The 22,030-nt window shown below is 48.8% G+C and overlaps 19 protein-coding genes across 19 annotated transcripts, besides 3 other annotated features; 7 read left to right on the plus strand and 12 right to left on the minus strand.

The window, feature by feature from the left end:
* Positions 1-41: 41 nt before the first annotated feature.
* ECU11_0700 (uncharacterized protein) lies at positions 42-398 on the minus strand (the record flags this gene model as incomplete). The annotated part of the gene is made up of 1 exon (NM_001042209.1): positions 42-398. One exon carries the CDS (start codon positions 396-398, stop codon positions 42-44), a length of 357 nt encoding a protein of 118 aa, NP_586376.1.
* A 26-nt stretch (positions 399-424) lies between these two features.
* On the minus strand, positions 425-1,408 carry ECU11_0710 (uncharacterized protein; the record flags this gene model as incomplete). The annotated part of the gene is made up of 1 exon (NM_001042210.2): positions 425-1,408. The coding sequence occupies one exon, from the start codon at positions 1,406-1,408 to the stop codon at positions 425-427; it is 984 nt and encodes a 327-aa protein (NP_586377.2).
* Positions 1,409-1,538: 130 nt separating this feature from the next.
* ECU11_0720 (ribosomal 40S subunit protein S20) lies at positions 1,539-1,901 on the plus strand (the record flags this gene model as incomplete). The annotated part of the gene is made up of 1 exon (NM_001042211.1): positions 1,539-1,901. One exon carries the CDS (start codon positions 1,539-1,541, stop codon positions 1,899-1,901), a length of 363 nt encoding a protein of 120 aa, NP_586378.1.
* Positions 1,902-1,974: 73 nt separating this feature from the next.
* ECU11_0730 (uncharacterized protein) lies at positions 1,975-2,418 on the minus strand (the record flags this gene model as incomplete). Its single annotated transcript, NM_001042212.1, has 1 exon — positions 1,975-2,418. The coding sequence occupies one exon, from the start codon at positions 2,416-2,418 to the stop codon at positions 1,975-1,977; it is 444 nt and encodes a 147-aa protein (NP_586379.1).
* A 111-nt stretch (positions 2,419-2,529) lies between these two features.
* ECU11_0740 (uncharacterized protein) lies at positions 2,530-2,973 on the plus strand (the record flags this gene model as incomplete). Its single annotated transcript, NM_001042213.1, has 1 exon — positions 2,530-2,973. The coding sequence occupies one exon, from the start codon at positions 2,530-2,532 to the stop codon at positions 2,971-2,973; it is 444 nt and encodes a 147-aa protein (NP_586380.1).
* A 45-nt stretch (positions 2,974-3,018) lies between these two features.
* Positions 3,019-3,609, plus strand: ECU11_0750 (Pno1p-like protein; the record flags this gene model as incomplete). The annotated part of the gene is made up of 1 exon (NM_001042214.1): positions 3,019-3,609. The coding sequence occupies one exon, from the start codon at positions 3,019-3,021 to the stop codon at positions 3,607-3,609; it is 591 nt and encodes a 196-aa protein (NP_586381.1).
* A 66-nt stretch (positions 3,610-3,675) lies between these two features.
* ECU11_0760 (exonuclease 1) lies at positions 3,676-4,776 on the plus strand (the record flags this gene model as incomplete). The annotated part of the gene is made up of 1 exon (NM_001042215.1): positions 3,676-4,776. The coding sequence occupies one exon, from the start codon at positions 3,676-3,678 to the stop codon at positions 4,774-4,776; it is 1,101 nt and encodes a 366-aa protein (NP_586382.1).
* A 5-nt stretch (positions 4,777-4,781) lies between these two features.
* Positions 4,782-4,843: a sequence feature.
* A 102-nt stretch (positions 4,844-4,945) lies between these two features.
* ECU11_0770 (uncharacterized protein) lies at positions 4,946-6,427 on the minus strand (the record flags this gene model as incomplete). The annotated part of the gene is made up of 1 exon (NM_001042216.1): positions 4,946-6,427. One exon carries the CDS (start codon positions 6,425-6,427, stop codon positions 4,946-4,948), a length of 1,482 nt encoding a protein of 493 aa, NP_586383.1.
* A 110-nt stretch (positions 6,428-6,537) lies between these two features.
* ECU11_0780 (uncharacterized protein) lies at positions 6,538-7,050 on the minus strand (the record flags this gene model as incomplete). Its single annotated transcript, NM_001042217.2, has 1 exon — positions 6,538-7,050. One exon carries the CDS (start codon positions 7,048-7,050, stop codon positions 6,538-6,540), a length of 513 nt encoding a protein of 170 aa, NP_586384.2.
* Positions 7,051-7,139: 89 nt separating this feature from the next.
* Positions 7,140-9,263, minus strand: ECU11_0790 (uncharacterized protein; the record flags this gene model as incomplete). The annotated part of the gene is made up of 1 exon (NM_001042218.1): positions 7,140-9,263. The coding sequence occupies one exon, from the start codon at positions 9,261-9,263 to the stop codon at positions 7,140-7,142; it is 2,124 nt and encodes a 707-aa protein (NP_586385.1).
* A 134-nt stretch (positions 9,264-9,397) lies between these two features.
* Positions 9,398-11,443, minus strand: ECU11_0800 (uncharacterized protein; the record flags this gene model as incomplete). Its single annotated transcript, NM_001042219.1, has 1 exon — positions 9,398-11,443. The coding sequence occupies one exon, from the start codon at positions 11,441-11,443 to the stop codon at positions 9,398-9,400; it is 2,046 nt and encodes a 681-aa protein (NP_586386.1).
* Positions 11,444-11,600: 157 nt separating this feature from the next.
* On the plus strand, positions 11,601-12,377 carry ECU11_0810 (ribosome biogenesis protein NSA2; the record flags this gene model as incomplete). Its single annotated transcript, NM_001042220.1, has 1 exon — positions 11,601-12,377. The coding sequence occupies one exon, from the start codon at positions 11,601-11,603 to the stop codon at positions 12,375-12,377; it is 777 nt and encodes a 258-aa protein (NP_586387.1).
* A 119-nt stretch (positions 12,378-12,496) lies between these two features.
* On the minus strand, positions 12,497-13,501 carry ECU11_0820 (uncharacterized protein; the record flags this gene model as incomplete). The annotated part of the gene is made up of 1 exon (NM_001042221.1): positions 12,497-13,501. The coding sequence occupies one exon, from the start codon at positions 13,499-13,501 to the stop codon at positions 12,497-12,499; it is 1,005 nt and encodes a 334-aa protein (NP_586388.1).
* A 99-nt stretch (positions 13,502-13,600) lies between these two features.
* On the plus strand, positions 13,601-13,927 carry ECU11_0830 (Taf10p-like protein; the record flags this gene model as incomplete). Its single annotated transcript, NM_001042222.2, has 1 exon — positions 13,601-13,927. The coding sequence occupies one exon, from the start codon at positions 13,601-13,603 to the stop codon at positions 13,925-13,927; it is 327 nt and encodes a 108-aa protein (NP_586389.2).
* Positions 13,928-13,976: 49 nt separating this feature from the next.
* On the minus strand, positions 13,977-15,335 carry ECU11_0840 (AAA family ATPase; the record flags this gene model as incomplete). Its single annotated transcript, NM_001042223.1, has 1 exon — positions 13,977-15,335. The coding sequence occupies one exon, from the start codon at positions 15,333-15,335 to the stop codon at positions 13,977-13,979; it is 1,359 nt and encodes a 452-aa protein (NP_586390.1).
* A 208-nt stretch (positions 15,336-15,543) lies between these two features.
* On the plus strand, positions 15,544-16,712 carry ECU11_0850 (uncharacterized protein; the record flags this gene model as incomplete). Its single annotated transcript, NM_001415284.1, has 3 exons — positions 15,544-15,998; positions 16,024-16,433; positions 16,459-16,712. 3 exons carry the CDS (start codon positions 15,544-15,546, stop codon positions 16,710-16,712), a joined length of 1,119 nt encoding a protein of 372 aa, NP_001402250.1.
* Positions 16,713-16,746: 34 nt separating this feature from the next.
* ECU11_0860 (uncharacterized protein) lies at positions 16,747-18,741 on the minus strand (the record flags this gene model as incomplete). The annotated part of the gene is made up of 1 exon (NM_001042225.1): positions 16,747-18,741. The coding sequence occupies one exon, from the start codon at positions 18,739-18,741 to the stop codon at positions 16,747-16,749; it is 1,995 nt and encodes a 664-aa protein (NP_586392.1).
* A 74-nt stretch (positions 18,742-18,815) lies between these two features.
* Positions 18,816-18,917: a sequence feature.
* Positions 18,918-18,970: 53 nt separating this feature from the next.
* Positions 18,971-19,939, minus strand: ECU11_0870 (ethanolamine-phosphate cytidylyltransferase; the record flags this gene model as incomplete). Its single annotated transcript, NM_001042226.1, has 1 exon — positions 18,971-19,939. The coding sequence occupies one exon, from the start codon at positions 19,937-19,939 to the stop codon at positions 18,971-18,973; it is 969 nt and encodes a 322-aa protein (NP_586393.1).
* A 57-nt stretch (positions 19,940-19,996) lies between these two features.
* Positions 19,997-20,166: a sequence feature.
* Positions 20,167-20,257: 91 nt separating this feature from the next.
* ECU11_0880 (CTP synthase) lies at positions 20,258-21,865 on the minus strand (the record flags this gene model as incomplete). Its single annotated transcript, NM_001042227.1, has 1 exon — positions 20,258-21,865. The coding sequence occupies one exon, from the start codon at positions 21,863-21,865 to the stop codon at positions 20,258-20,260; it is 1,608 nt and encodes a 535-aa protein (NP_586394.1).
* Between the last annotated feature and the right edge of the window lie 165 nt (positions 21,866-22,030).

Raw genomic sequence — 22,030 nt, forward strand, 5'->3', positions numbered from 1 at the left:
TTTTGCAGGGCTGGACTGGACCTAGGAGAATAAACCCAAGATTAAGTTCTTTTATTCTTTGCAGAAAGAATGCTCACATTGGCTTCCTGGTGAGTTTCGGGACTTGGACAATCCGGAGGGTCCAGGCTTGTGTTCGATAGAACCGTATATGCCGCAAGTGCCCTTGATTGTATGTAGGGAGAACCGCCATTTTCCTTGGAATTCGAACAATATATCCTAAGAAATGCATCTCTGACTTTATCCTTGTCCGTGCTTGGAGTAACGTCCAGGACCATTTCAGCCTCCATTCTCGACATCCTGTCTCTGAATATGATGTCTGAAGCCGTCTTTACAGCTGCCTTCCAAAGTACCTTGCTTCCTTCCCCAAGGAGCACCATTAGAGCTTTCCCAGCTTCCATAGGGGCTCCAGCCCTCCTGCGTTTCCTTATATCTCAATACAGTCTGCTGCGTCCTTGTACGTCCTTCCGCTGAAGAGATACTCAAAACAGGTATCCTCCACGTCCTCTTCCTCCTTGGAAAGTGCAACACGCCTGGGACTCGTGGAAATCCATCTAGAGCTAGGAATGGACACAGGCTCCTTCAGATCCACATACCTCTTAAGAATGGCCTCTACCTCATTCCTATTGCCAGCAGCAATGAGCTTGCGCAGCTTCTCCTTCTCACACATGAAGTCTATGAAGTGGATCAGAAAGTTGGACGGGCTCTCGACCTCGAGACACGGCTCCAAAGAAATCCAAGCATCCTCCAGGTTGCACCACACGCTGAACGATGCTCCTTTATGCACCATAGCTGGCCATTCCTTTCCCTCCTGCTTCCCGTTTCTCTCGATGAGTACAAGCTCTTCCATAAACAGCATAAATGTTTCAAAGGCCAGAAACGACAGACTCCTATCTCTGCTTCCAAAGAAGGTTATAAAGTAATCCAGATTGTGAAACATTCCAGTGTGGACCATGAGCATCATCTGCTTCCTGGCAAGCTCTCTGCTTTCCAAACATAGGAACTCCAATGCCCAGCCTCTCCTGGACTTCATCAAATCAAAGAAGCTCTTGCACTCATAATGGGGCTTGTGCAGCAGCCTCAGCAGGATAGAATCGAACAAACGCAGACCTAGCTTGGACACTAGTGGAAACATGTACTCTCTCAGGTAAGAGTTTTTGAAATGCCTTTTTAGCGTGGACTCAGGTATTTCTAACTCCACGCTAACACAGCAGAGGAGGCGATATGCCATCGAGAGCAGCTGGACATTTTTAAATGTGGCCAGGGCCTCTACAAGTGTCTTCGACACCTCAGAATGGCAGGAGGGGTTCTTCGCCAAATAGTTCCTCGAACTTGTGAAGAACTTTTCATAGTCAGATGGATCTGCATGATTCTGCTTGATTTTAAGGAAGCTCCTTATCCACCGGTCCATGGAAGTGTATTCGTGGAGGGCCTGGGAAGAGTTAGAATTAACGAATCCTGTCTTGAACTCGCCGGTTTCCCTGCTGCTGCCGTGCTCGTGCCGGAGGCGCTGAAAAAAATTGCCGAGAGGGGCCCTCGAAATGGATGTTGAGATGAAGAAGCAGGACATAGATGTAGCAAGCACCATGGAGACCATGAAGGTCTGCATCGATATGGCAAGTCTTGAGGAGAAACAGATCAATAAGGTGTGCAGGGAGTTCTATGAGTATGGAAAGACATTCATCGATGACCTGCAGCGCGAGACAGTCCTACCCAAGAAGGTCGAGAGCATAACAACCCTAAGAAATCCGTCTGGACAGGGCACGAAGAAGTGGAGCAGGTATAAGATGATTGTGCACCTTAGGAACTTCTATCTGGAGGCCACACACCAACAGCTGGAAAAGGTTGTCCAATTCCTTAGGAACTTTCCCCATGTCGAAATCAATCTAAGCATTCAGAATTAAAGTTCATTGAGTCATGTTTCCTAAGATTTTATTGGCGGCGAGGTCATATCTAGAGAGCTCGCTCCTGGTGTCTTCATCCGTCGTTATCTCCATAGTGGTCGTCCTCAAAGGACCTTTCGAACTGGAGCTTTGCGTTTTGAAAGAGCTTGATCTGCTGGCTGTGAAGCTCTTCCATGGTTAGGCCTGAGTCCTTGAACTTGTCGATCTTGGATGGCTTCTGTTTGATGTAGCTCTCATAGTTCTCGTGTTCCTTCATGCAGCTCTCGACATAGCTCTCGAACCCGAGGTTCTTCAATGCCTTGTAGACGTGTTCATAGCTTATTGTCTTTTTCTTCTCTTCCTCACAGGCTTTGTTTGCTTCCAGAGTCAACATGTTGAGGAAGTAGATGCATGCATTCTGAAAAATCTCCTTGGACTCCTTTGGAACGACAGAGTTTTTTGGAAGCATGGACGACACCATCTTGTCTACAGTGGCCTTTGGTAATGTGTTTTCGTCATCGTTTTTCTCCATATTCATGATCCTTTTCCCACCGGATGGTATTTATGGTTTTGGAATAAGTTTGTTTTTGTAGGAAGCGGGTGTGGGCCATGCTGGATATGAAATGCCTCTCAATACTTCTGGGACTTCATGCCTGGCATGGATGCTGAGTTCATAAGTGGAGTTGTGGTCTCGTACTCCAAGCTTCTAAGGGAAATGCGCGCCATCAGAAAAGAGCTTAAGGAGGTTTTGGGGACTGTGCGTGCTGTTCTGTCGCTTGTTGGCACGTCCTGCGGTGCAAAGCATGTGTCTTCTAAGCCGCCTGGTTGCAGGTGCCTAGACAATCCGGTAAAGACGTGCTTTGACGAAACGGCCTTGTCAGCAACATACAAGAAGGCTCTGGAGAGCCGTGTAGTCTTGGCAGAGAGGAGAGAGGGTAGCCGCAGCAAAGAAATGGGTTCTAAAAGGCAGGTTCGCAAGAGCTCGTTGGGGACAGCCGATCACCATCTTACCTTTTTCCAAGAAGTCGAGAGAGATGTGTGCCATGCACAATGGGAGGAAGATGGGTCTTGTTGGGCCCAGCCCCTGGTGTGAGAGTAGCCTGGGCCTGCAGATAATTTCCCCAGATTATCTTGCCCCATGAGTGGGATCCAAACGAGGTCTGTTCCCATCCATCCCAGAAAGATGAAGAGTATGAAGGATGAGTGGATGAAGATCTATACTCCGATAGTCGAGATGTGCAAGGTCCAGATCCGGATGAACATCAAGGGCAAAAGTGTGGACATGAGGACATGCGAGCACACGGAGGATCCCTCCTACTTAGAAAGGTCGGCACAGTACATTGAGGCCATCAACATCGGGTTTCCCATTGAGGACGCAATTGCACTACTGAAGTTCAGCGATGTGTTCCTGGACCGCTTTGAGATATCGGAGGTCAAGACGCTGAGGGGGCTGCACATCGAGAGGGCTGTTGGGAGGATTATAGGAAGAGAGGGGAAAACGAGGGATGCTATAGAGGAGTTCAGCAGATCAAAGATTATTGTCCAAGGTCAAACAATACATCTTCTTGGGACGGTTGAAAACACAAGGATAGCAAGGGATGCAATATGCAGGCTGATAATGGGGTCTCAGCCGGGAAGTATCTTCAACAGACTCCGGATCATCAACTCAAGACTTAAGGAGAAGTACGGAGGGATCCAGACGGTATACAGTGAGTTTGAAAAGAGGTAGGAGGCATGGCATGGCAATAAACGGTTCGGGTGTTTCTACTATTTTTAATTGGGGCCGGGACCCTGGATGGGAATTTCTGGGCTTCTGCCCATTGTGGCTCCCAAGCTTGTGAAAAAGCACATATCAAGCTATAAGCGCCAGAGGGTAGGAGTTGATGGACATGCGTGGTTATACCAGATTCTTCCCTGTGTAGCCGAGGAGATGTTTTTCAAGGTCCCTACGAAGAGGCATGTCGATCTGTTTGAGGAGAAGGTGAAGCTACTGGAAAGCTACGGGATTATACCTGTCATTGTTCTGGACGGAGATTTACTGTCCAGCAAGGAGGAGACAAACAGAAAGAGGAGGATAAGAAAAGAAAAGAGCAGGAAGGAAGCAGAGTACTGGCTGATGAGAAATGACCCAGCAAAGGCCAAGGGATTCATGCGGCAGTGCATAGCGGTTACAAGAGAGGTTGTGTCGGACATTGCAAGGATGCTGGAAAGAATAAATGTCGAGTACATTATTTCGCCCTATGAATCAGATGCTCAGCTCTGCTTTCTGCAGAGAATAGGATATATAGACTGCATTCTGACAGAGGACAGTGACCTGATTCCCTATGGATCGAGCAAGGTGCTATACAAATTCGACAGCGCCTTTGTGCAGGAGTTCAATAGAGAATGCCTTTCAGAGGTAAAGGGCAAGGACTTTGAAGAGAACATCCTTGATATCTCTATACTCAGCGGCTGCGACTATCTGGCCTCTATACAGGGCGTTGGGGTTGTGACTGCCCACAGGCTTCTTTCCAGGGAAAAGACCGTCGAGAGGGTGGTCGAGTATCTGAAGTACAGGAAGCCTGTTCCAAGCAGCTACCTGGAGGACTTTTCCAGGGCAAAGAAGACGTTTCTGCACCAGATTGTGTATGATCCCATACAGAAGAGAAGAAGACATCTTCAGGATGCAGGGGAGAAGCTAGATTTCTTGGGCACCCTGAAGGAGGAGGAGTATGTGGTTGAAAGTGCTCTTCCGGAGCTGTTCTTCAAGCCTTCAAGCAGAGCAAAGGCCATCAAAAGGCACTTCATTCCACTGGCAAGGAGGGAAGGCTCTGAAGAGCTAGAGGCGAGGAGGGACAAGAGAGAAAGGCACAGCCAGAGAGTGGACATGCACACGCATTCTCCATACTTTAAGTAATAAAATCGAAGAATCAGAGGAAAGTTTCATCAACGCTCAGCCAGGGATAACTTTTCATCATCACTTTCTCGGGGTAACTTTCCTGGTTTTTCTTTTAGCTACTCCAGAGCAGATGGTGTCGGACGAGTGGAGACCACCTCTGCCTTGCAAAGGCTGTGGAAAATCTGCTTTATTGTCTTGAATTCCTGCCAAAAGCATTTTGGCTGATGTTTTTGTTAGGAAAGGCAAACTTTGCTCCCAGGAAGATGTGGTCAGAGGGAAAGTGCATGTTTGGGAGGCCTGCAACATTCTCTGTGTATTCATCCTCCACGGGAGACAGCACTGATGCCAGGCTTATCCCGCCACCATAGAATATGTAGTCAATAACGCCCTTGAACCCGGGAGTAAAGTTGGTGAATCCAAGGTCCTGGTTCGAATATGCATCGTTAAGCCCCAAGCCGTCACCAAACTGTTGGTTCGAAAGATGCTGCATGGTGTCTCCAAAGTCTGCGAAGTCTATCACCGGGGTTGTTATCGACTTGTAAACCGACGAGGATCTAAGGGAGTTGAAGTCTCCTTGTAGAAGCAGGCATGCATTCGGATGTCTTGAACTGACCCTCTTGATTTCCTCGACCAGCAAAAGTACCTGAAGCAGCTTGATGTCTGGGTAGTCTGGATCCCAAAATATGTGAGTGTTCATCACCAGCACTTGCTGCCCATTAGGCCTCTCGAGGAGAGCCCCAATGGCTATGTTATCCTTCTTTCCGTATCTGTCAAGTAGCTCCTGGTTGGTGTTGAACCTTGTGTCCTGGATCACCTTCTGATGGAAATCTATGGGAAACTGAGCAATCAGACGGAACTTACTCCTTCTCCAGAAAATTGCGCATCCGTCCACATTCTTCTTGTCCGGGACGCTCTTGACTCTTCCCCGCGGATAGATAATCGAGTCATAGTTGCATCTCATCTCAAGCTGCTCCTTGTAGAAGTCGAAGAAGCTGTACAGTTCGATCTCCTGGAGGCACAGTATGTCCACGTTGTACAGAACTATTTCCTGCAGAACACCCTCTCTTCGGAATTCAGAGTTGATCACCCACGACGGTGCATAGGTCATTCTTGTGGCATAGATGTTTGAGAGGATGTTGAAGGTTCCGACGCTTACTGTGTCACCATAGAAGACATTTTTGCCTGTGCATTCTATCCACAGCCTGTCGTTTGGAGGAGGATATCCTGTGTTGTGCTCTCTGCAAAACTGGAGAAGCTTTTTGTCTCTAATAAGCGTGTTGAACGGTACTATCAATGGATTGTTGGCTATCTCAAAGACCTCAAGGTTGTAGAGCGTCCCCATCTCCATGGGAATGTTCGAAATCAGATTGTCACTCAGATTTAGTTCCCTTAGGCTGACAATCTTTCCAATCTCCGGAGGAATGCTTCTAATCTTATTCTTGCTGAGATTGAGCACCTCAAGATGCCTCAGGTTGCATATCTCTCTTGGAATCACCTCTATCTCGTTATTCGCAAGATTTAGCGTCCTGATAAACCTCATATCAAACAGAGACTTGGAGATATTCTTTATTCCCTGAGAGCAAAGATCTAGGCCTGTCCACATCTCACTGCGAACCTCCATGGCCTTCCCGCCAAACTTCTTTCTCGACACCAGGCACTCTTCCGCCATCCTCAAGGGTCCTCTCCTCGCGCCCTTTGACAATCACAGTAAAAATTTGCATCTGCCACAAAGCTCCCAAAGGCCGGCCAGACAACAAAACTTAAGATCCCTAGGTGTTTTTAATTCTTGGTGTGATGGTTGACATCAACAATGTAGTTCTTCCCAAGCAGCCCATGAAGCGCCGCCCCTATGGCGTCCATCTCTGCTCTACTCAAGGATGTCCTTCTTTCGAGAAGAACATTAACAACCATGTCATCAACCCCGCGCACGTCTGTTCTTGTTCCCGTAAGCAGAAACGGGAAGCAAGCATTGGCAAGCCAGACCTCCTCAACCTCCTTCGCCTTGCGCTTAGTCATAGTCTTTCCACCCCCCTCGGCCTCGAAGTTTCTAACAAACATTATGTAGTAGTCGTGGAATTGCTGCTTGGCTGCCTTGATGATATTGCTGTAATTCATCTGCACCCCATGCAGAATGCTTCGAGGAACCTTAACAACCATAATCTTCTCTCCGCCATCGCATATTATTATCTGAATCGATATCTTATCAAACACCTCAGGTGGGGCAGAGATATCTTTTGCATGCTTTCTGATTATCCCTGCAATGCTCATCTCAGCCTCGGTTTGCGTGCTCATGGACAAAGGGTGAAATTTTTTCATCTTTTAGGGGAGAGTTACCGGTCCTCAACGCCCATAACGAAAGCCCACAAACAAAACAATCTCCTTTATTCGCTGTTGAAAACAACAACTCTGCGCAGCGCCTCCTCAAACTTCTCGTAGTTGATGTTCTCCGTGATTATCGAGCCTCCGCCGCTAGGATTGACATAGTGGTGGAGAATCCTCTGCTGCGACTTGTTCTGCTCCGTAATGCAGAACTGGGGCGTCGGAAGTCTTTCGTTGCACAACAGCCTGGCTCTTTCCTCGCTGCTTTTTAATATGTCCTTGAGGAACTCATACTCCGCTTGCTCATGGTATCCTTCTCTAACCCACTGAGCGACATACTCTCCCCTCCACACCACAACATTGTGGAATGTGTCCAGCACAAGAATCACATCAGGTTCCAGAGACTTCGAGTCCACCTCCACCGCCTCAACCCCTCCCTGGTAGTGATATGAAATAAGGGTGGGCTTGATAAGCTTCAGTGCATCCGATACCCTCTGGTTGTACAGGAGTGTGGAGTAGTATGTTGTCTCGTCCGGGGAGTTGTTTCCTGTCTGCACCAGAAGGCTTCTTCTGAAGAAAAACATATAGTTCGGATAGTATGCCATCGAGTCTGGAAGAGCCAGTGAGGACGGCTCGCCCTTGTCATATCTCGCAAATGTCTTTGTAAACCTGATGAGGTTCTTATCAATCATTCTCTCGCAGTCTTTAATCTCCTCATACTTCTTCAGAAGGAGAAACCTTGCTTGGAAAACTGCAACGGCCTCCTGGTCAAACCCATAGATCACGTCTTCTCTCGAGTCTGTAAACATCCTGGCAAACGTCGTAACCTTGACAAGGAGCCTTTTGTCACTTCTCTGGTACTGTGTAATCAGCTGGACATATCCAAACTCTCCGTGCTTTGCATCGGGCTTCTTATCAAAAAGAAGGGAGATGTTGGTGGACGGGAACATCGATCCCATCCTCCAACTTCCCCCAAAGGATCTCCCCTGCCCAATGACACCTTTATACTCCAGGTTCTTACTTGTCTTGACATGCATCTTTGCATTGAACCCTTGCACCAAACATCCCTCAGAGCTTCTATCCAATATCTTGCTGCAGGACGAGATGTAGATGTCTCTGTCAAAGTCTTGTGCCATTATAAGCATCCCTCCCGTCATCCCGGTCAGGCGCTCCATATGGCATATCCCAACATCAACAATCGTGGCTGCGAGGATGTCGAGGCTATGCCCCACACTGTTCATCCTCTCGGCAAGCCCCGTATAAAACTTCCTGGCCGGCCCGGCATACATGGGATCGTTTTCCTCGAGATGCTCGTTCCTACCCTTCTCCTTAAACTTTATGGGCGTCACTGTCCCAGGCCCAAACGTGCAGGGCCCTTGCGTGAACAGGAGATACTTCACAGCCATGTCTGGAAAGCTCGTTTCCAACAGTGAGATTGCCAGCGACACTGCCGAGCCCGTGCACCGCACAGGCTTGTATGCTGGGAGAACAGGGAAAGGATCTCTTTCAAGGCTTTCCACCATGTTGTACAGGAGCTCCTGGCACTCGTCCTTTCTCCGAAGAAACCTTCCCACAATCTGTGACTCTGACTTCGAGGCCCCACCCAAGGACTTGAGAATCTCCGCCGTGTATTCTTTCCTTCCAGAAAACAGATGCGTCCTTCGTGGCTGCTCTGCATTCAGCTCCAGAAGCTCGATATTCGTTCCGTACTTGACAAATCCAACCAATGCATCCTCCGGTATCTTTTCTAGAACCACCTTGAGCGTGTCCTTGAGAAGTGTGTGTCTCTCCCCGTCAAACGTGCATATGTCAACAATAAGGAAGAACACTACAGGAAAAACACTTTCTCTGCTCAGGACATACTCGACCGTCGAGTTCTGCGGCAGTAACTCGGGCAGAAGATTGTCCGGCGTTATTCCTCGTGCATGGCTTGGGAGGGTTGTGTTGTTGTTGCATATCACACAATTCCAGCTCTGCCTCCCAAAGTCAATGTTGCAGTGTGGATTCAAAACACTGTTGCAGCTCATGCAGTATATCGGTTCACACTCCAGGACATCTGCCGTCTGGTGGATGTTATACAGACACGCCAGTGGAATCTTTGTAGTGGCATCTCCCTTTGCAGGCCATACGTTCCAGGTAAGCCTGATTCCATCGTTTTCCTCTATGTTTCTGATCTCCTCTTCCATGAAGGGCTACAAAAATTTCCGTAAACAACCTGAGTCCAGGTCCTTCACCAGATTATACTGCAATTCCACAACTCTTGAGCCGCCAATCCGCTGCCATTGCAAAAGGCGTTCCAGGGGAACCGCCCTGCAAATGGCTACACAACTATCTTATACATCCCTGCCCCCTTCTTGATAATCAGCCCACTGTGGTTCAATGCATCCACAAATTCGCTGGCCGGCCTGCTAGAATCGAGGGTTGCTATTAGCCTGCATAGCTCTTCGCCACTAACAAGACACCCCTTTTTCTTCCTGCCATATTCCCTGAGTGCCTCGGTAAGATCCTTGCTCTTCTTATTCCTCGCCACCCCTTCCTTAGAAACAAACGTTCTCTTATGGAGCTCAATACAGAACATTGCATCTGCCTTTGTTGCTATACTCCGAAGCTCGACCTTGGCTCTTGCCTCAGTCAACCTAACAAGCGATTCCAGATCCCTTGTCGAAACCCCTCCCCGACTTCTCATGCCCACATAGTATTCCTTTATGGCCTCACTTGCCGACTTGCTAAGGACAGGAAACACATTTGCACGGGCATAGGAAATGTACTTCCTCACGATGTCCATGGGATATACACATCCCCCACTTCTGATGTCCTCGACAAACATATCCCTCCTAACCGTCTCCACAACGTCGTCAAATCCACCTTCTCCTGGAGAGAGCGTCCGTCTTTTCTTCAGAATTTGTCCAGATATCATGTAGCTTTCCTTTTCAGAAAGGTCATCCAGAAGAAGGAAGATAAGGTCAAACCTCGACAGAAGCCCAGGATCAAACCGTATGTTTTCCGCCATTGTCTTGCCTCGGTCGAAATGCCCGTGCCTTGGGTTGGTTGCTGCTATCACCGTGGCCCTCGTCGGAACACTACAAATAACCCCGCCCTTCGCTATGCTTACTTTCTGATCCTCCATCGCTTCAAACAAGGCAGCATGGTCGTCTATCTTGTCAAACTCGTCCAGGCAACATATCCCGTTGTCTGCTACCACAAGGGCCCCTGCATCTGCCATGTACTCTCCGGAGACAGGGTCGTGTGTTAGGGATACCGTCAGCCCTGCCGTCGTGGTAAAGCTCCCGCTCACATAGCTACTTTTCGGAAGAATCCCGCATGTGCTCAGCAGCAACCTGCTTTTTCCAAGCCCTGGGTCCCCAACTATAAGGACATGTGTTTCAGACCTGATACTGTGTTGTCCAGCACTCTTCTTGGTTCCTCCAAACAGAGAAAGGACCAGCCCGACTTTTATCAGCTCATTTCCATACACTGCTGAATAAAGCGAGCAGACAAGCGAGGCCAGCGTGTTTCCCGCCCCTGCTATCTTCCTGAACTCAGCGAAGTCTCTACTCTGGTACTCAACATCCTCCACAAAGAAGTTCTTGTTCTTGACTATCTGCAGGTTGTTTATGTGGACAGTCAGTTTGTAGAGGTTGTCATTTTCCAACTCAACTCCAAGAACTCCAACAATTTCCACAATGTCGCCAGGAGCTAGGGTCCCTGCAAACTCGTCATAAAGGATGCAGTCCACAGCCTTTGGGATTCCGTTTCCGTCTCCTTCGGATCCTCCGTAAAGCTCCTGTATCTTGATTTCCTGGACATCCCTGTATTCCACTTCCGGGTGGTTCCGTACGGGAGCAAAGCTTCTGGAGTTGCAGGAGCCCCTACACGTTCTAGGAGGCCTGTAGACATTGTTCTTGACATCCACACATACTGTCTCCCCACACTTCGAGCATTCAAAAAACATCTTGGTGCTAACAACTCTTCTGAACCCTACTCTGCAAACAGTGCCCGTCATGAAAACAAGCTTTCCTAGGTTGGCTCTATCAATGTCCCCGAAGCCGCCCTGGTCACGTAGCGTCTCAACCCTGGTGCTAATCTTTATTGAGAGATGCCCGCTGTCATAAAGCAGCTCGGAGACAGCACACGAAATGCACAGGAGTAGGTTCCCTGCATTCGTGTCCAGAAGATTCTTTTCAACAAGCTTCTCGAGAGACTGTGCAGATATATGGTAGACTCTGGTCTCCAGCACCCGGCCCAACCTGTCACCAAGTAGAATGCTCTGCAGCTTCTTCTTTGTCTCGAGTATTACCTGCACAAGCTCATTGAATGCAGTGAGCTCCTCCTCTGGAAAGTACATGCCCCATGTCTCGATATGCATCCCCCTCAAGCCCAGGTCTTCATTTAAATATTCCCTCGGATAGAGAAACGCAAGGAAACATGGATAGATTTTCAGCAGGTCATGCACTCTTGGTGCAAGACAGCGGAAGAGCCTTTTCTATAGGACACAAAATTGCTAAAATTTTCTCCCCTGCAAAATGCCTCAGAATGACTTTGTGGAAAGGCACATAAAGAAGTATGGCAGGCGCCTGGACCACGAGCTCAGGAAATACAAGAAAGAAAGAAGAAACGAGAAGCTGGTGGCAAAGACAGCCAAGAGGCTCTTTGGGCTGAAGGCAAAGCTGTTTGCCAAGAAGCAGCATGCAGCAAAGATCCAGCTGAAGAAGGATCTGAAGATGAAGGAGTCCAAGAAGAAGGGCATGGAGGTTAGTGTGGAGGATAATCCTCTGCCACACTTCCTACTTGATAGAGAGATGCAGGAGAGGGCCCGGGACATCAACGACAAGATCAAGCAGCAGAGGCAGGAAAAGGGATCGAAGTACTCTGTTCCACTACCGAAGATCCATCCTCTCCCTGAGAAGGAAGTGTTTGGGGTTGTTGCAAGCGGAAAGCGCAGGTCGAAGCACTGGAAGAGGATGGTCACCAAGCCGTGTTTTGTCGGGAGCGACTTTACCCGAAAGCCTCCTAAGTACGAAAGGTTCATAAGGCCCATGGCAATGAGATTTAAGACTGCACATGTAAGCCATCCGGAGCTGAACTCCACATTCAATCTCAAGATAATAGGACTGAAGAAGAACCCCCACTCTGAGGTATATACAGGGCTTGGGATATTGAGCAAAGGGACTGTTATAGAAGTGGATGTCGGTCCTCTCGGACTTGTCAATGGCTCTGGGAAGATCATATGGGGCAAATACGCCCAAATAACAAACAATCCGGAGAACGATGGATGCGTAAATGCTGTTCTTCTGGTATAACCATAAACAGATCCATTCTGGCAGCCTGTGCAAACCGCCCGTGCACAAAAGATAAAGAAAATTGTTAGGATGCATCGACTTTAGTTAAACTGATTTAGTTGTCCTTGGCTTTCTTTGCCTCATTCGTCAGGATCATTGATGCCCTGCTCAGTGATTGCAAAAACAGCTTCGGATTCGGGAAGGCATGGAGAGTCGTATATCTTGCATATCCTTGTCTCCCCCCTTCCCTTACGCAGATACAGCCTTGTTGTGCTTGCATGTGCCATGATGTTTCCTCCTATTGGCTTCTTGATATCTCCTGTGAACATGCCAACTGCTCCGTCTACATTTGAAACCACCTGGTTGGTGATGATGACAGCAATGCGGAACGTCTCGGCAAGATTGACAAGGCTGCGGAGATACTTTGCCAGATGCAGCTGCCTGGCTCCAAGCTCTCCCCTTCCACTGAAGTCTGTTCTGTAGAGTGCAGTTGCGGAGTCAATTATAAGGACAGAGTACTTTGACTCAGACATCATTGCAGATGCCTTGATCAGGAGCTGGGACTGGTGGTCGGAGTTGTAGGCACGGGCATACGATATATTGTCCATGACTTCGTTTGGATCCAGCCCAAATCGCTCTGCTATTGGAACCAGCCTCTCAGACCTGAACGTTCCCTCCGTGTCTATGTACATGGCTTTTCCTCCTCCGCCACCCTGCTCTGGAGGGAGCTGGCACGTCACTGCAACCGTATGGCACAGCTGTGTCTTTCCGGTGCGGAATTCCCCGAATATCTCTGTTATGCTCCCAGACTCGAACCCGCCGCTCAGCAGCTTGTCAACCTCGGAAGACCCAGTAGTGAGGTAGACAAGCTCCGACCTTCTTTGGTGGTATGCAGACGCCGTTGTAAATCCCATCGGAACTAGCTTTGCTGCTTCCTTGATGAGCTTATCCACCTTGATGTCGGAAAATCCCTTTATCGAGAGAAGCTGTCTCTTCGGAGCAAATGCTAGCGATTCGACCGTTGTAAACCCAGCTTCTATCAGCTTTGCTATGTCCACAGCCAGAATTCCCCCATTTTTCAGCTCGGATATCGAGATGCTCTCGGAGTGGTACTCCGTGTCCTGGTACTGGTACTCCTCACTCATGGGCAATTTTTTCCCTTCTGCTTTATGCGTCTTGGCATTTGTTCTCACACACTCTGTCCACCCATCGAGGGCAATATAAAACAGCACCTGCACAACCCCATGAAGGAGGAAGAGTTCAACGAGCTCAAGCAGAATCTCGACAGCTACACCCCGCTACTCCCAGAGTCGGTGACAGACTACTTCATGGAAAAAGCCGGCGTGGTTACTTCCGACCAGAGTGTGAAGAAGCTCGTTTCCCTCCTGGCTCATAAGTTTGTGACAGACATCGCTGTTTCCTCTTTCCAATATCACAGGATAAACCAGAAGGCTGCACAGAAGGACAAGCGATTTGCAAAGGAAAAAAAGCCCACCTTCCAGCTGGTGGATCTTGAAAAGGCCCTTGAGGAGGTGGGAATAAGCATATCAAGACCTCATTATTACATGTAAAGAGGACAGCTGACAGGAAATATATAAACATCTAAGCTCATTGTAATCTTTATCGTTCACTAATCAATATCTCAATGTCCCTCTTCTTTGGCTTTGGCTTTGGCTCCAGGAAATAGAACTTCTTCAGGGACTCCACCACGTTAACGTCGCTTCCATCTGTTCCCTTCTTCTTCGGATCTGCATCCTCAAAAGCCTTCCTCAAATCCTTCCAGTCAATCCCCTCCATACTCCCGTCGTTTGAGAACGATATCTTCTTCAGGATGTCTACAATCCTAGACTGCACCATCCCGCTGGTAAGTCTGACTAGGTCAGCGTATCTGCTTGTTATTTCCTTCTTACAGTCCCCGAGGTATTGCTCAAGAATCTCGAGCCTCTCCTCATCACTTGGCGGGGAAAACTCATAAACCCCAGAGAACCTGCGCTTAAAGGCATCGTCAAGGGTGTCGTACAGGTTAGTGGCTCCAAAGAGAAACACAGTGCTGTTCACCTTGTCGCATGCTCCCCCAATCGTATTCAGAAACTCCGTCTGCGCCTTCAGCGTGTAGTCTTGCGATCTGTCAGACCTTTTGGAGAAAAACACATCCACCTCATCAATGAACACAAAGCTGGCCCAGTACTTGCCATCGTTTGCACTTTGAAACAAGCTGCGGATGTTCTTTTCTGTCTCTCCAACATATTTGTTGTTCAGCGAGGACGGCGTCACAAAGGTGATCCTGGTAAGCGACTCCATCTCCTTGGCCCTGATAAGCTTCTCGTTGTGGTCCATCCTTTCAAACTCCTCCTCCCCCATCTCGTTTCTCATCTTCAGGAACTTAATGTTCAAGTCCACAAGATATATCAGCTTCTTCATGAAAAGGGTCTTGCCCGTCCCGGGAGGTCCGTGGAACAAGAAGTTCCTCTGTGTTGTTTCTATACTCTTGTGAAGGTCCTTTTCCGGAGTGGTCCTCAGGAGGTTGACTATCTTAGTCACCTGCGAAATCACGTGTATCATCAAATCCTCCTTTCCAAAATAGGAAACATTCTCAAATGACGATCCCTCTTGGAACGAGGGCCTTTCTCCGCTCTCTGTCTTCTCCTCCCTCCCCTTATCGGGCTGCTCGCTGTATCTGTCTCCCGAGCTGATCACTTTATATATCACATATGCAATCACAAAAACAATCACTACAAGATAGATGACATCCCTTGACTTCGTTGGCTTGCTATTCTTGTTGGTTTTCTTTTGCTTTATCCCGTAGTCTCTTAGAATCTTTCTGTATATCAGCGCTCCAAGAATCTCGTTGTTGATGTTTTTCCTCTTTCCTTCTGGCTTGTTTTTCTTAGTCCTGTCTCTCATTTCCTCATACTCTTCCTCATCTTCGTTAGTCTTCTTATCTACTTTGTAGCTCTTAGATGTTTCGAGATCTCTCATAGGCTCCCAGTACTATGGGTATTCTAAAAAGATTTCAAGAATCAATGTGGCCACAGACTCCTGGCCTCAGCCCATATTATTTTCTGTGGATTCCAATAGAGCTACCTCCTGGTCTCGACCTATTAGAATCTGCGCAAGGCGCGGTCGCCTTAGCTCTACTCCTTTTCGACTCCTTTGAGGGTTTTCTCTCGTCAGGAAAATCGGGAGGATGGAGATGGACAGTCTTGCCGAAAGACTAAGGGAGCTGGATCCTGTATGGGTGTCTGGCTTCAAGAGGCTGGAGAGCTGCGACGAGTTCTACCAGAGGGTTAAGTTTCTTCTGCATGCTTCAGAATCGGTATACATTGCATCATTGTTCTTTGGGGAGGGCACGAGGATGGCAGAGATTCTCGACATTCTTGAGGAAAGAAAGAGAAAGGGACTTGTAACAGTCATCCTCATTGACAAAAACAGAGGGACCGTCGGCAGAGGGCTGGAGTCCATAAGAAGGAGGGGGCTGGAGTTCATGTTCCACTTGGTCGACCTCTCCACGTCCAGCTTGCTTCCTAAAAGGCTGAACGAACTCCTCAGGGTGTTTCACACAAAGGCCCTAGTCTTCGACAACATCGTCATATTGTCCGGTGCAAACATGGACAACTCATACATGATAAGTAGAGTAGACAGGTAAGTGAAGCATTTTAATTTCAAGATATCTTGAGGTCCAGAGCGAGGAATTAGCAGATATGATCAAATCGAAAGTCTTTGGAATCAGACACCTGGATGCCAGGAGAACGCCACTCCGCGGTCTTCCCGTATGTATAGGGATGTTCAAAGAAGAGAAAGAGCCATCCATAGTACGCTCGTTTCTGCAGGATTTCGACGAAATACACATCTCCACGGGATATCTGAACCTTCCATCCAGCTATCTTAAGATGTTCAACGGGAGAAAGATATCCCTGTATGCACCATGTCCAGACGAAAACTCCTTCGACTCGTTCGGATTCGTGGAAAGGTTCGTGGGCCCTATCTACTCATACAGCTTCCGTAGAACCCTCGAGTCCGTCCCGACCCTTTCCATCCACGAGCTAAAGGAGGACGGGCATTCGTTCCACTTGAAAGGTAAGTAGACAACACTAATTTCTAGGACTCTGGGGATTCAAGCACTGCATGGCTGCAACAGTCGTGGGCTCATCCAACTTCAACAGAAGAAGCACAGAGAGAGACGACGAGACAAACTACCTGGTAGTCACATCGGACCAGGAGCACATTCAGAGGCTGAGGGCAGAGGTCGAGTGTCTCAGAAGGAGTTCAAACCCAAGAACCCTGAACCAGCTCAGAGGAAGGACATACCGATTGATTGCAATCATACTTTTTCTGATTTTCAATAGGTTTTTGTGAGTGTGCCGTTGCAGAGTGCTCAATAAATCAGGATCTATTTCTCAGTCTTCCGAACCTTGGCAAACATGTGGTTTGCTCCCTTCAGAAGATCTTCCAGGGTCACCCCCACGCAGTATCTTGCATACTCCTTTCCAGTCCTGCACAGGGTGTGGTAGAGAATGTACTTTGCATTCTGTCTCGACATACAGCTGGTGTAGTGAATGAAGCAGGGGGTGTCGTTGAATATTGAGACATACGATTCCCCAACAAGCTTGGCGACATTCATGAAGTATCCTGCACATAGCGACGGAAGAATCCCGCTCTCGTCGGACTTGCACGGCGACCTGAACATGGAGCACAGCTGCTTCTTTATCTTCACAGTCTGGAGCATCGTCTTGACATTCAGAAACCATCTCTTCAGGTGTGATATCTTAAACCCCGTCTTCTCCCATCTCCGATATATCTTAAGAAGCAAGAAATGATCTCCCCTCTTATCGAAGTGTGCGGCCCTTGCACCGAGAAACGCCTTGTAGGACTGGCTGTACCTCGGGACGTCCAGCCACACATTCCCTACACTCAGCATCGCTGCTATAATCGAGACATCCTCGAGGCACCCAAGCTCAGAGGACACAATCAACGAGACCGCCAGCTCAGGATCCAGGGGAATTGTGGATGCTTTGACTCCAATAGATGTTATCTTTCCGTCGCCCCCTATGGCTCTGAGATAGTACAGCATCTCCAGAGCCTTCTTCACGTTTGAGGCATCCGGCTTGTCTATGAGGTTGAAGTTCACAATGTCGTCCACCCCAATCGACTTCAGCTCCAGCACGATCTTCCCAAGGTTGCAGCAGAAGATCTCGGGAGTCGTATTGTCGTCCATTTTCTGGTACTCCTCCTTCGAGTACATTCTGAACACTTTGCCAGCCTGCGTCCTCCCCGCCCTTCCGGCCCTCTGCTTGGCCTGTGCCTTCGAAATCCATACCACCTCCAGTATGTCCATCCCGAAGGATGCAGAGTACCTCATCTGCTTAGCCCTTCCGCTGTCAACAACATACCTCACACCCTCGATTGTTATCGACGTCTCTGCAATATTCGTTGCAAGGACTATCTTTCTTTTCTTTGTCTTCCTAAAGACGGCCTCTTGCTCTTCAGGAGAGAGGGTGCTGTATATGCAGCACACCTCGGCGTCGTTTCCAAGAACCTCCATGAGGATTTCACGCCCGCTGTTTATTTCGTCCCTTCCAGTCAGAAACACAAGGATGTCTCCACTCTCTTCGCCCCTGTGGATCTGGACCACAGTCTTCATCGCCTCGTCCACATAGTCCGCGACATCCGACTTCTTCAGAAAAAATATCTCCAGTGGAAACATTCTGTGGCGAATCTCGACCGTCTGGCACCTGAAGAAAGATGCAAACTTCTCGGAGTTGAGTGTTGCGCTCATTATAACCACCCGGAGATCCTTCCTCTCAGAAAGAATCGACTTCAGATATCCCAGAAGAATATCTATGTTGACGCTCCTTTCGTGTGCCTCGTCAATAATCACAACATCGTACTTCTTAAGATGCTTGTCGTTCTTTATCTCTCTCAGAAGAACCCCGTCGGTCACATATTTGAGCCTTGTTCTTCCACTCGACATGTCGTCAAATCTTATAGAATACCCGACATCTTCTCCTATCTTCCCCTTCATGTCCACTGCAACCTTCTTTGCAATGCTCACTGCGGCTATTCGTCTGGGCTGCGAGCAGACTATCTTTCCATACTTCCTAAGAAGATACTTTGGAATCTTTGTCGTCTTTCCGCACCCAGTGTCTCCCTGAATAAGCAGCACCTGGCTCTTCTCAAGCTTGGCGAAAATCTCGTCCATCTTGTCCTCAACACTCACCTCCCCAGATCCTCCCTCTGTCTTCTTGATGCTCTCCAATAAACTCATTATATCCCCTTCTGCCATCAAATCGTCTGTGCCTTTGACGGCAGGAAACAGCCCAGGAGGAATCTCCCGGTTGATGCATATCTCTGCCTCCATACTCTCGGCTGCTGCCATTTTCTTCATAGACAGCCTTGGGGGTCCACAACACAATTCGTCCTATCTTCAGGGCATCATAAATTTTCTGAGCACACACCCCTGGCCGCCTCGCCGATAAGTACGAGTCTTTTGCCTTTTACTGAAGACTCCCATGGCCAGGCAGTAGTGCCCACCACAATTTTTGGAATGCTGACTAGCTCAGCTTATGCCATAAAGTCTACAAGCAGCTTCCTGCTACATCAGAAAAGAACGAGCTTTATTTTCCTGTTCTCTTCTTCTGCCTGTTTGCATAGTCTTGGTAATTAGATATTATCCTGTTGACTATGTGCTCTGCAGAGAGGTAGTTGAACCTATTTTCGGCGTAGCTGTGCTCCACTACGTCCTTAATCCCGTCATACCTCGATAGATCCTTTGAATCGAAAGAAGGCGCCACAACATCGATTCCATGCCTCTTAATAAACTCGCTCCCAACCAGATATGGCGATACAACAATCTCATCAACGTATCTACACGCCATCAGTGTGAGCATCCTTTCTTTCGTGCTTAGCACAGGATAGCTCCTAGTGTACTCCTTTGTGGTCTCGTCGTCGTGTATCCCAACAATCAAATAGTCTCCCATTCCTCTTGCTATCCTCAGCGACGCAACATGCCCTGCATGGAACAGGTCAAAGTTTCCGTCCATAAAAACAACCTTCCCCCTCTTCTCCCTGCCCATGGAGCTCATAAATAGACTAAGCAGCCTATCATGGTACCCGGAATCCTTGCTGGACTCTCCATTTTCCCCATCCAGCCAGCTTCCTCTGTTCTTCAGCATCATCCTGCCAACTATCTCCGTCGTCGATATCCCGAAGGTCCTTTCAACTTCTCTGAAGATCCCCATTCTCCTGACCTGGCAATATGAGTCCTGTCCGCTTGAGTCGAGTACTATATCATTCCCATGCGCCACTATGCTTACTCCATACTCCTTAATCATGCTTGTCTGTGTGACAAACGGAGCGTCCCTAACCACCTCGTCCACATACCTACATCCCTCCACAACCTCGTACCTCTCCTCATCCTCCATCACCGGCAGTCCCTTTTCTTGGTTTATGCTGAGTGACGAGTGGACGCCAGCTATCAGGTAATCTCCGAGCGCCTTCGATTGCCTCAGGGCGTTTGCATGCCCATAATGGAACATATCAAAGCATCCATCGGCCCATACCTTCTGGATCTCGTGGGATGCCATTTGTTTGGGAGTGCTCCTACTTATTTATAGAGGGAAATTAAATGTTTTAAATTAAAATGAGATAGATGCCCGAGAGTAAGCCTCATTCAGTTGGGCAGACCCATACCTAACAGCATTATTCTATCTCGATGATGAAAGAAGTCATTTAAGACTGCCCTTTCGGCATCGTCCGAGGACTTTCCATAGAGCTCCAACAGGTGCTCCAACGCTGTTCTTCGGACATCCATGGGTACTTTTTGGAATCCCCAGAAATGCAAAAATTTTCGCTGCAACCAGAAATGGCTCCTAAATAAAAGATGCATATAAATAAAGCCGAATTCATTTCGATCTTTCGTACGATGCAGACACAAGCCCGGTTATCAGAGGGTGTGGGCGGTCAGGCCTTGCATTGAACTCAGGGTGGAACTGCACCCCAACAAAAAACGGGTGCGATTCAACCTCAAAAACATTTATCTTCTTCCCTCCACTGCTGAACCCCACAAACCTCACTCCGTGCTGCAAAAGCCCGCGCACCTTCTCCTGCGCCACCTCAAACCGGTGCCGGTGCCTCTCCCGTACAGTCTCCACGCCCCCATACAGCTTCTTCACCAGCCCGTCACGCAGCTCAACCCCATATCCCCCGACACGCAGCCTCTTGTCCACCACCCCGTTCTCGTCGCTGATAAACCGGACAACAAGATTCTTCCCCGAGGGCTGGAACTCCTCGGAAAATGCATCAGACATCCCGAGAATGTTCCTGCACATCTCAATCACAGACAGCTGGTACCCGAGGCAGATCCCCAGAAGCGGAACCCCGTTCTCCCGCGCATGCCGGATCGCCTCAATCTTCCCAGAAATCCCCCGCGCCCCAAATCCCCCAGGTATCACAACCCCGTCGCACCGCTCAAAGTCACACACAGAGTACGACTCAGAGTTAATCCACACAATCTCCACATTCACCCCGATGTGCGCCCCGGAAAACTTCAGTGCATTCACAAGAGACGTGTAGCTGTCAAACTCCGGCGCGTACTTCCCAACTATCCCAATCCGCACCCCGTCCCGGTGTCTCCTCCCAACCATGGAGAATATGTCCAGCATCCTCCGGTCCATTCCCTTGTCGTCCAGCCCCAGAATCCTGTTCAGGGCCTCGACAATCCCGTGCTTCTCAAGAAACATCGGCGCAAGGTACACAGACTCGAGGTTCGGAAGCCCCAGCACATTCTCCTCCTTGACCCAGCAGCTTGTCGATATCTTCCTGCGGGTCTCCATGTTCGGCTCCCTCCGGCCCCTGCATATGACGATGTCGTAGTTGAGCCCAAACCTCCTGAAGTTCCTACACCCCATCTGGATGCCCTTTGTCTTCTGCTCCCCGGTCTCCAGCTCCACGATGTAGTCCACAGACACAAATGCACAGTTGGCCTTTCCGACGACGTACTGGAACTTTGCCAGGGCCTCTGTGTATATCGACGACTCGTACTCGCCGACGGTTCCCCCGAGCTCGACGACGACGACGTCTGGCACTGCGGCCTGGCCGCCGCCGAAGCTCTCGACAGGGGTGTCTGCAACAGCCCTGATTCTCCTGATCACCTCATCTATTATGTGCGGGTTGATCTGCAGTGTCTTCCCAAGAAAAGACCCCTCCCGCTCGCATTTTACAATATCATGAAGTAGCCTCCCACCGGGTATACTGTTGGCACCCGAGAGCTTTATCCCATTGAATCTTTCGTAGTTCCCAAAATCCATATCACACTCATGTCCATCATCAAGGACATAGACCTCCCCATGCTCATATGGGTGCATCCTTCCAGCATTGTAGTTCAGGTATGGGTCAATTTTAAAGTGTGTCACAACATGGCCCCTCGACTTCAGCAGTGCGCCGATACTGCTGCTGACTATGCCCTTTCCAACTCCAGAAATAACTCCTCCGGAAACGATAACGTACTTCATCTTGGGGTATTGCTTTTACTTCTTTAAATATCCCCAGGCTTTGTTCCCAATCAAGGAGGTTCAAAGATAGATCCCTGTCAATTCCTAAAGATAGACTTTCATATCAATAAGCAGGCAGATTCTGTTTTCCTGGGTCGGAGGCTTTAATGGCAAATTTGTCGAGAC

Source organism: Encephalitozoon cuniculi, chromosome XI (assembly GCF_000091225.2).
Source record: "Encephalitozoon cuniculi GB-M1 chromosome XI, complete sequence".
Lineage (NCBI taxonomy): Eukaryota > Fungi > Microsporidia > Unikaryonidae > Encephalitozoon > Encephalitozoon cuniculi.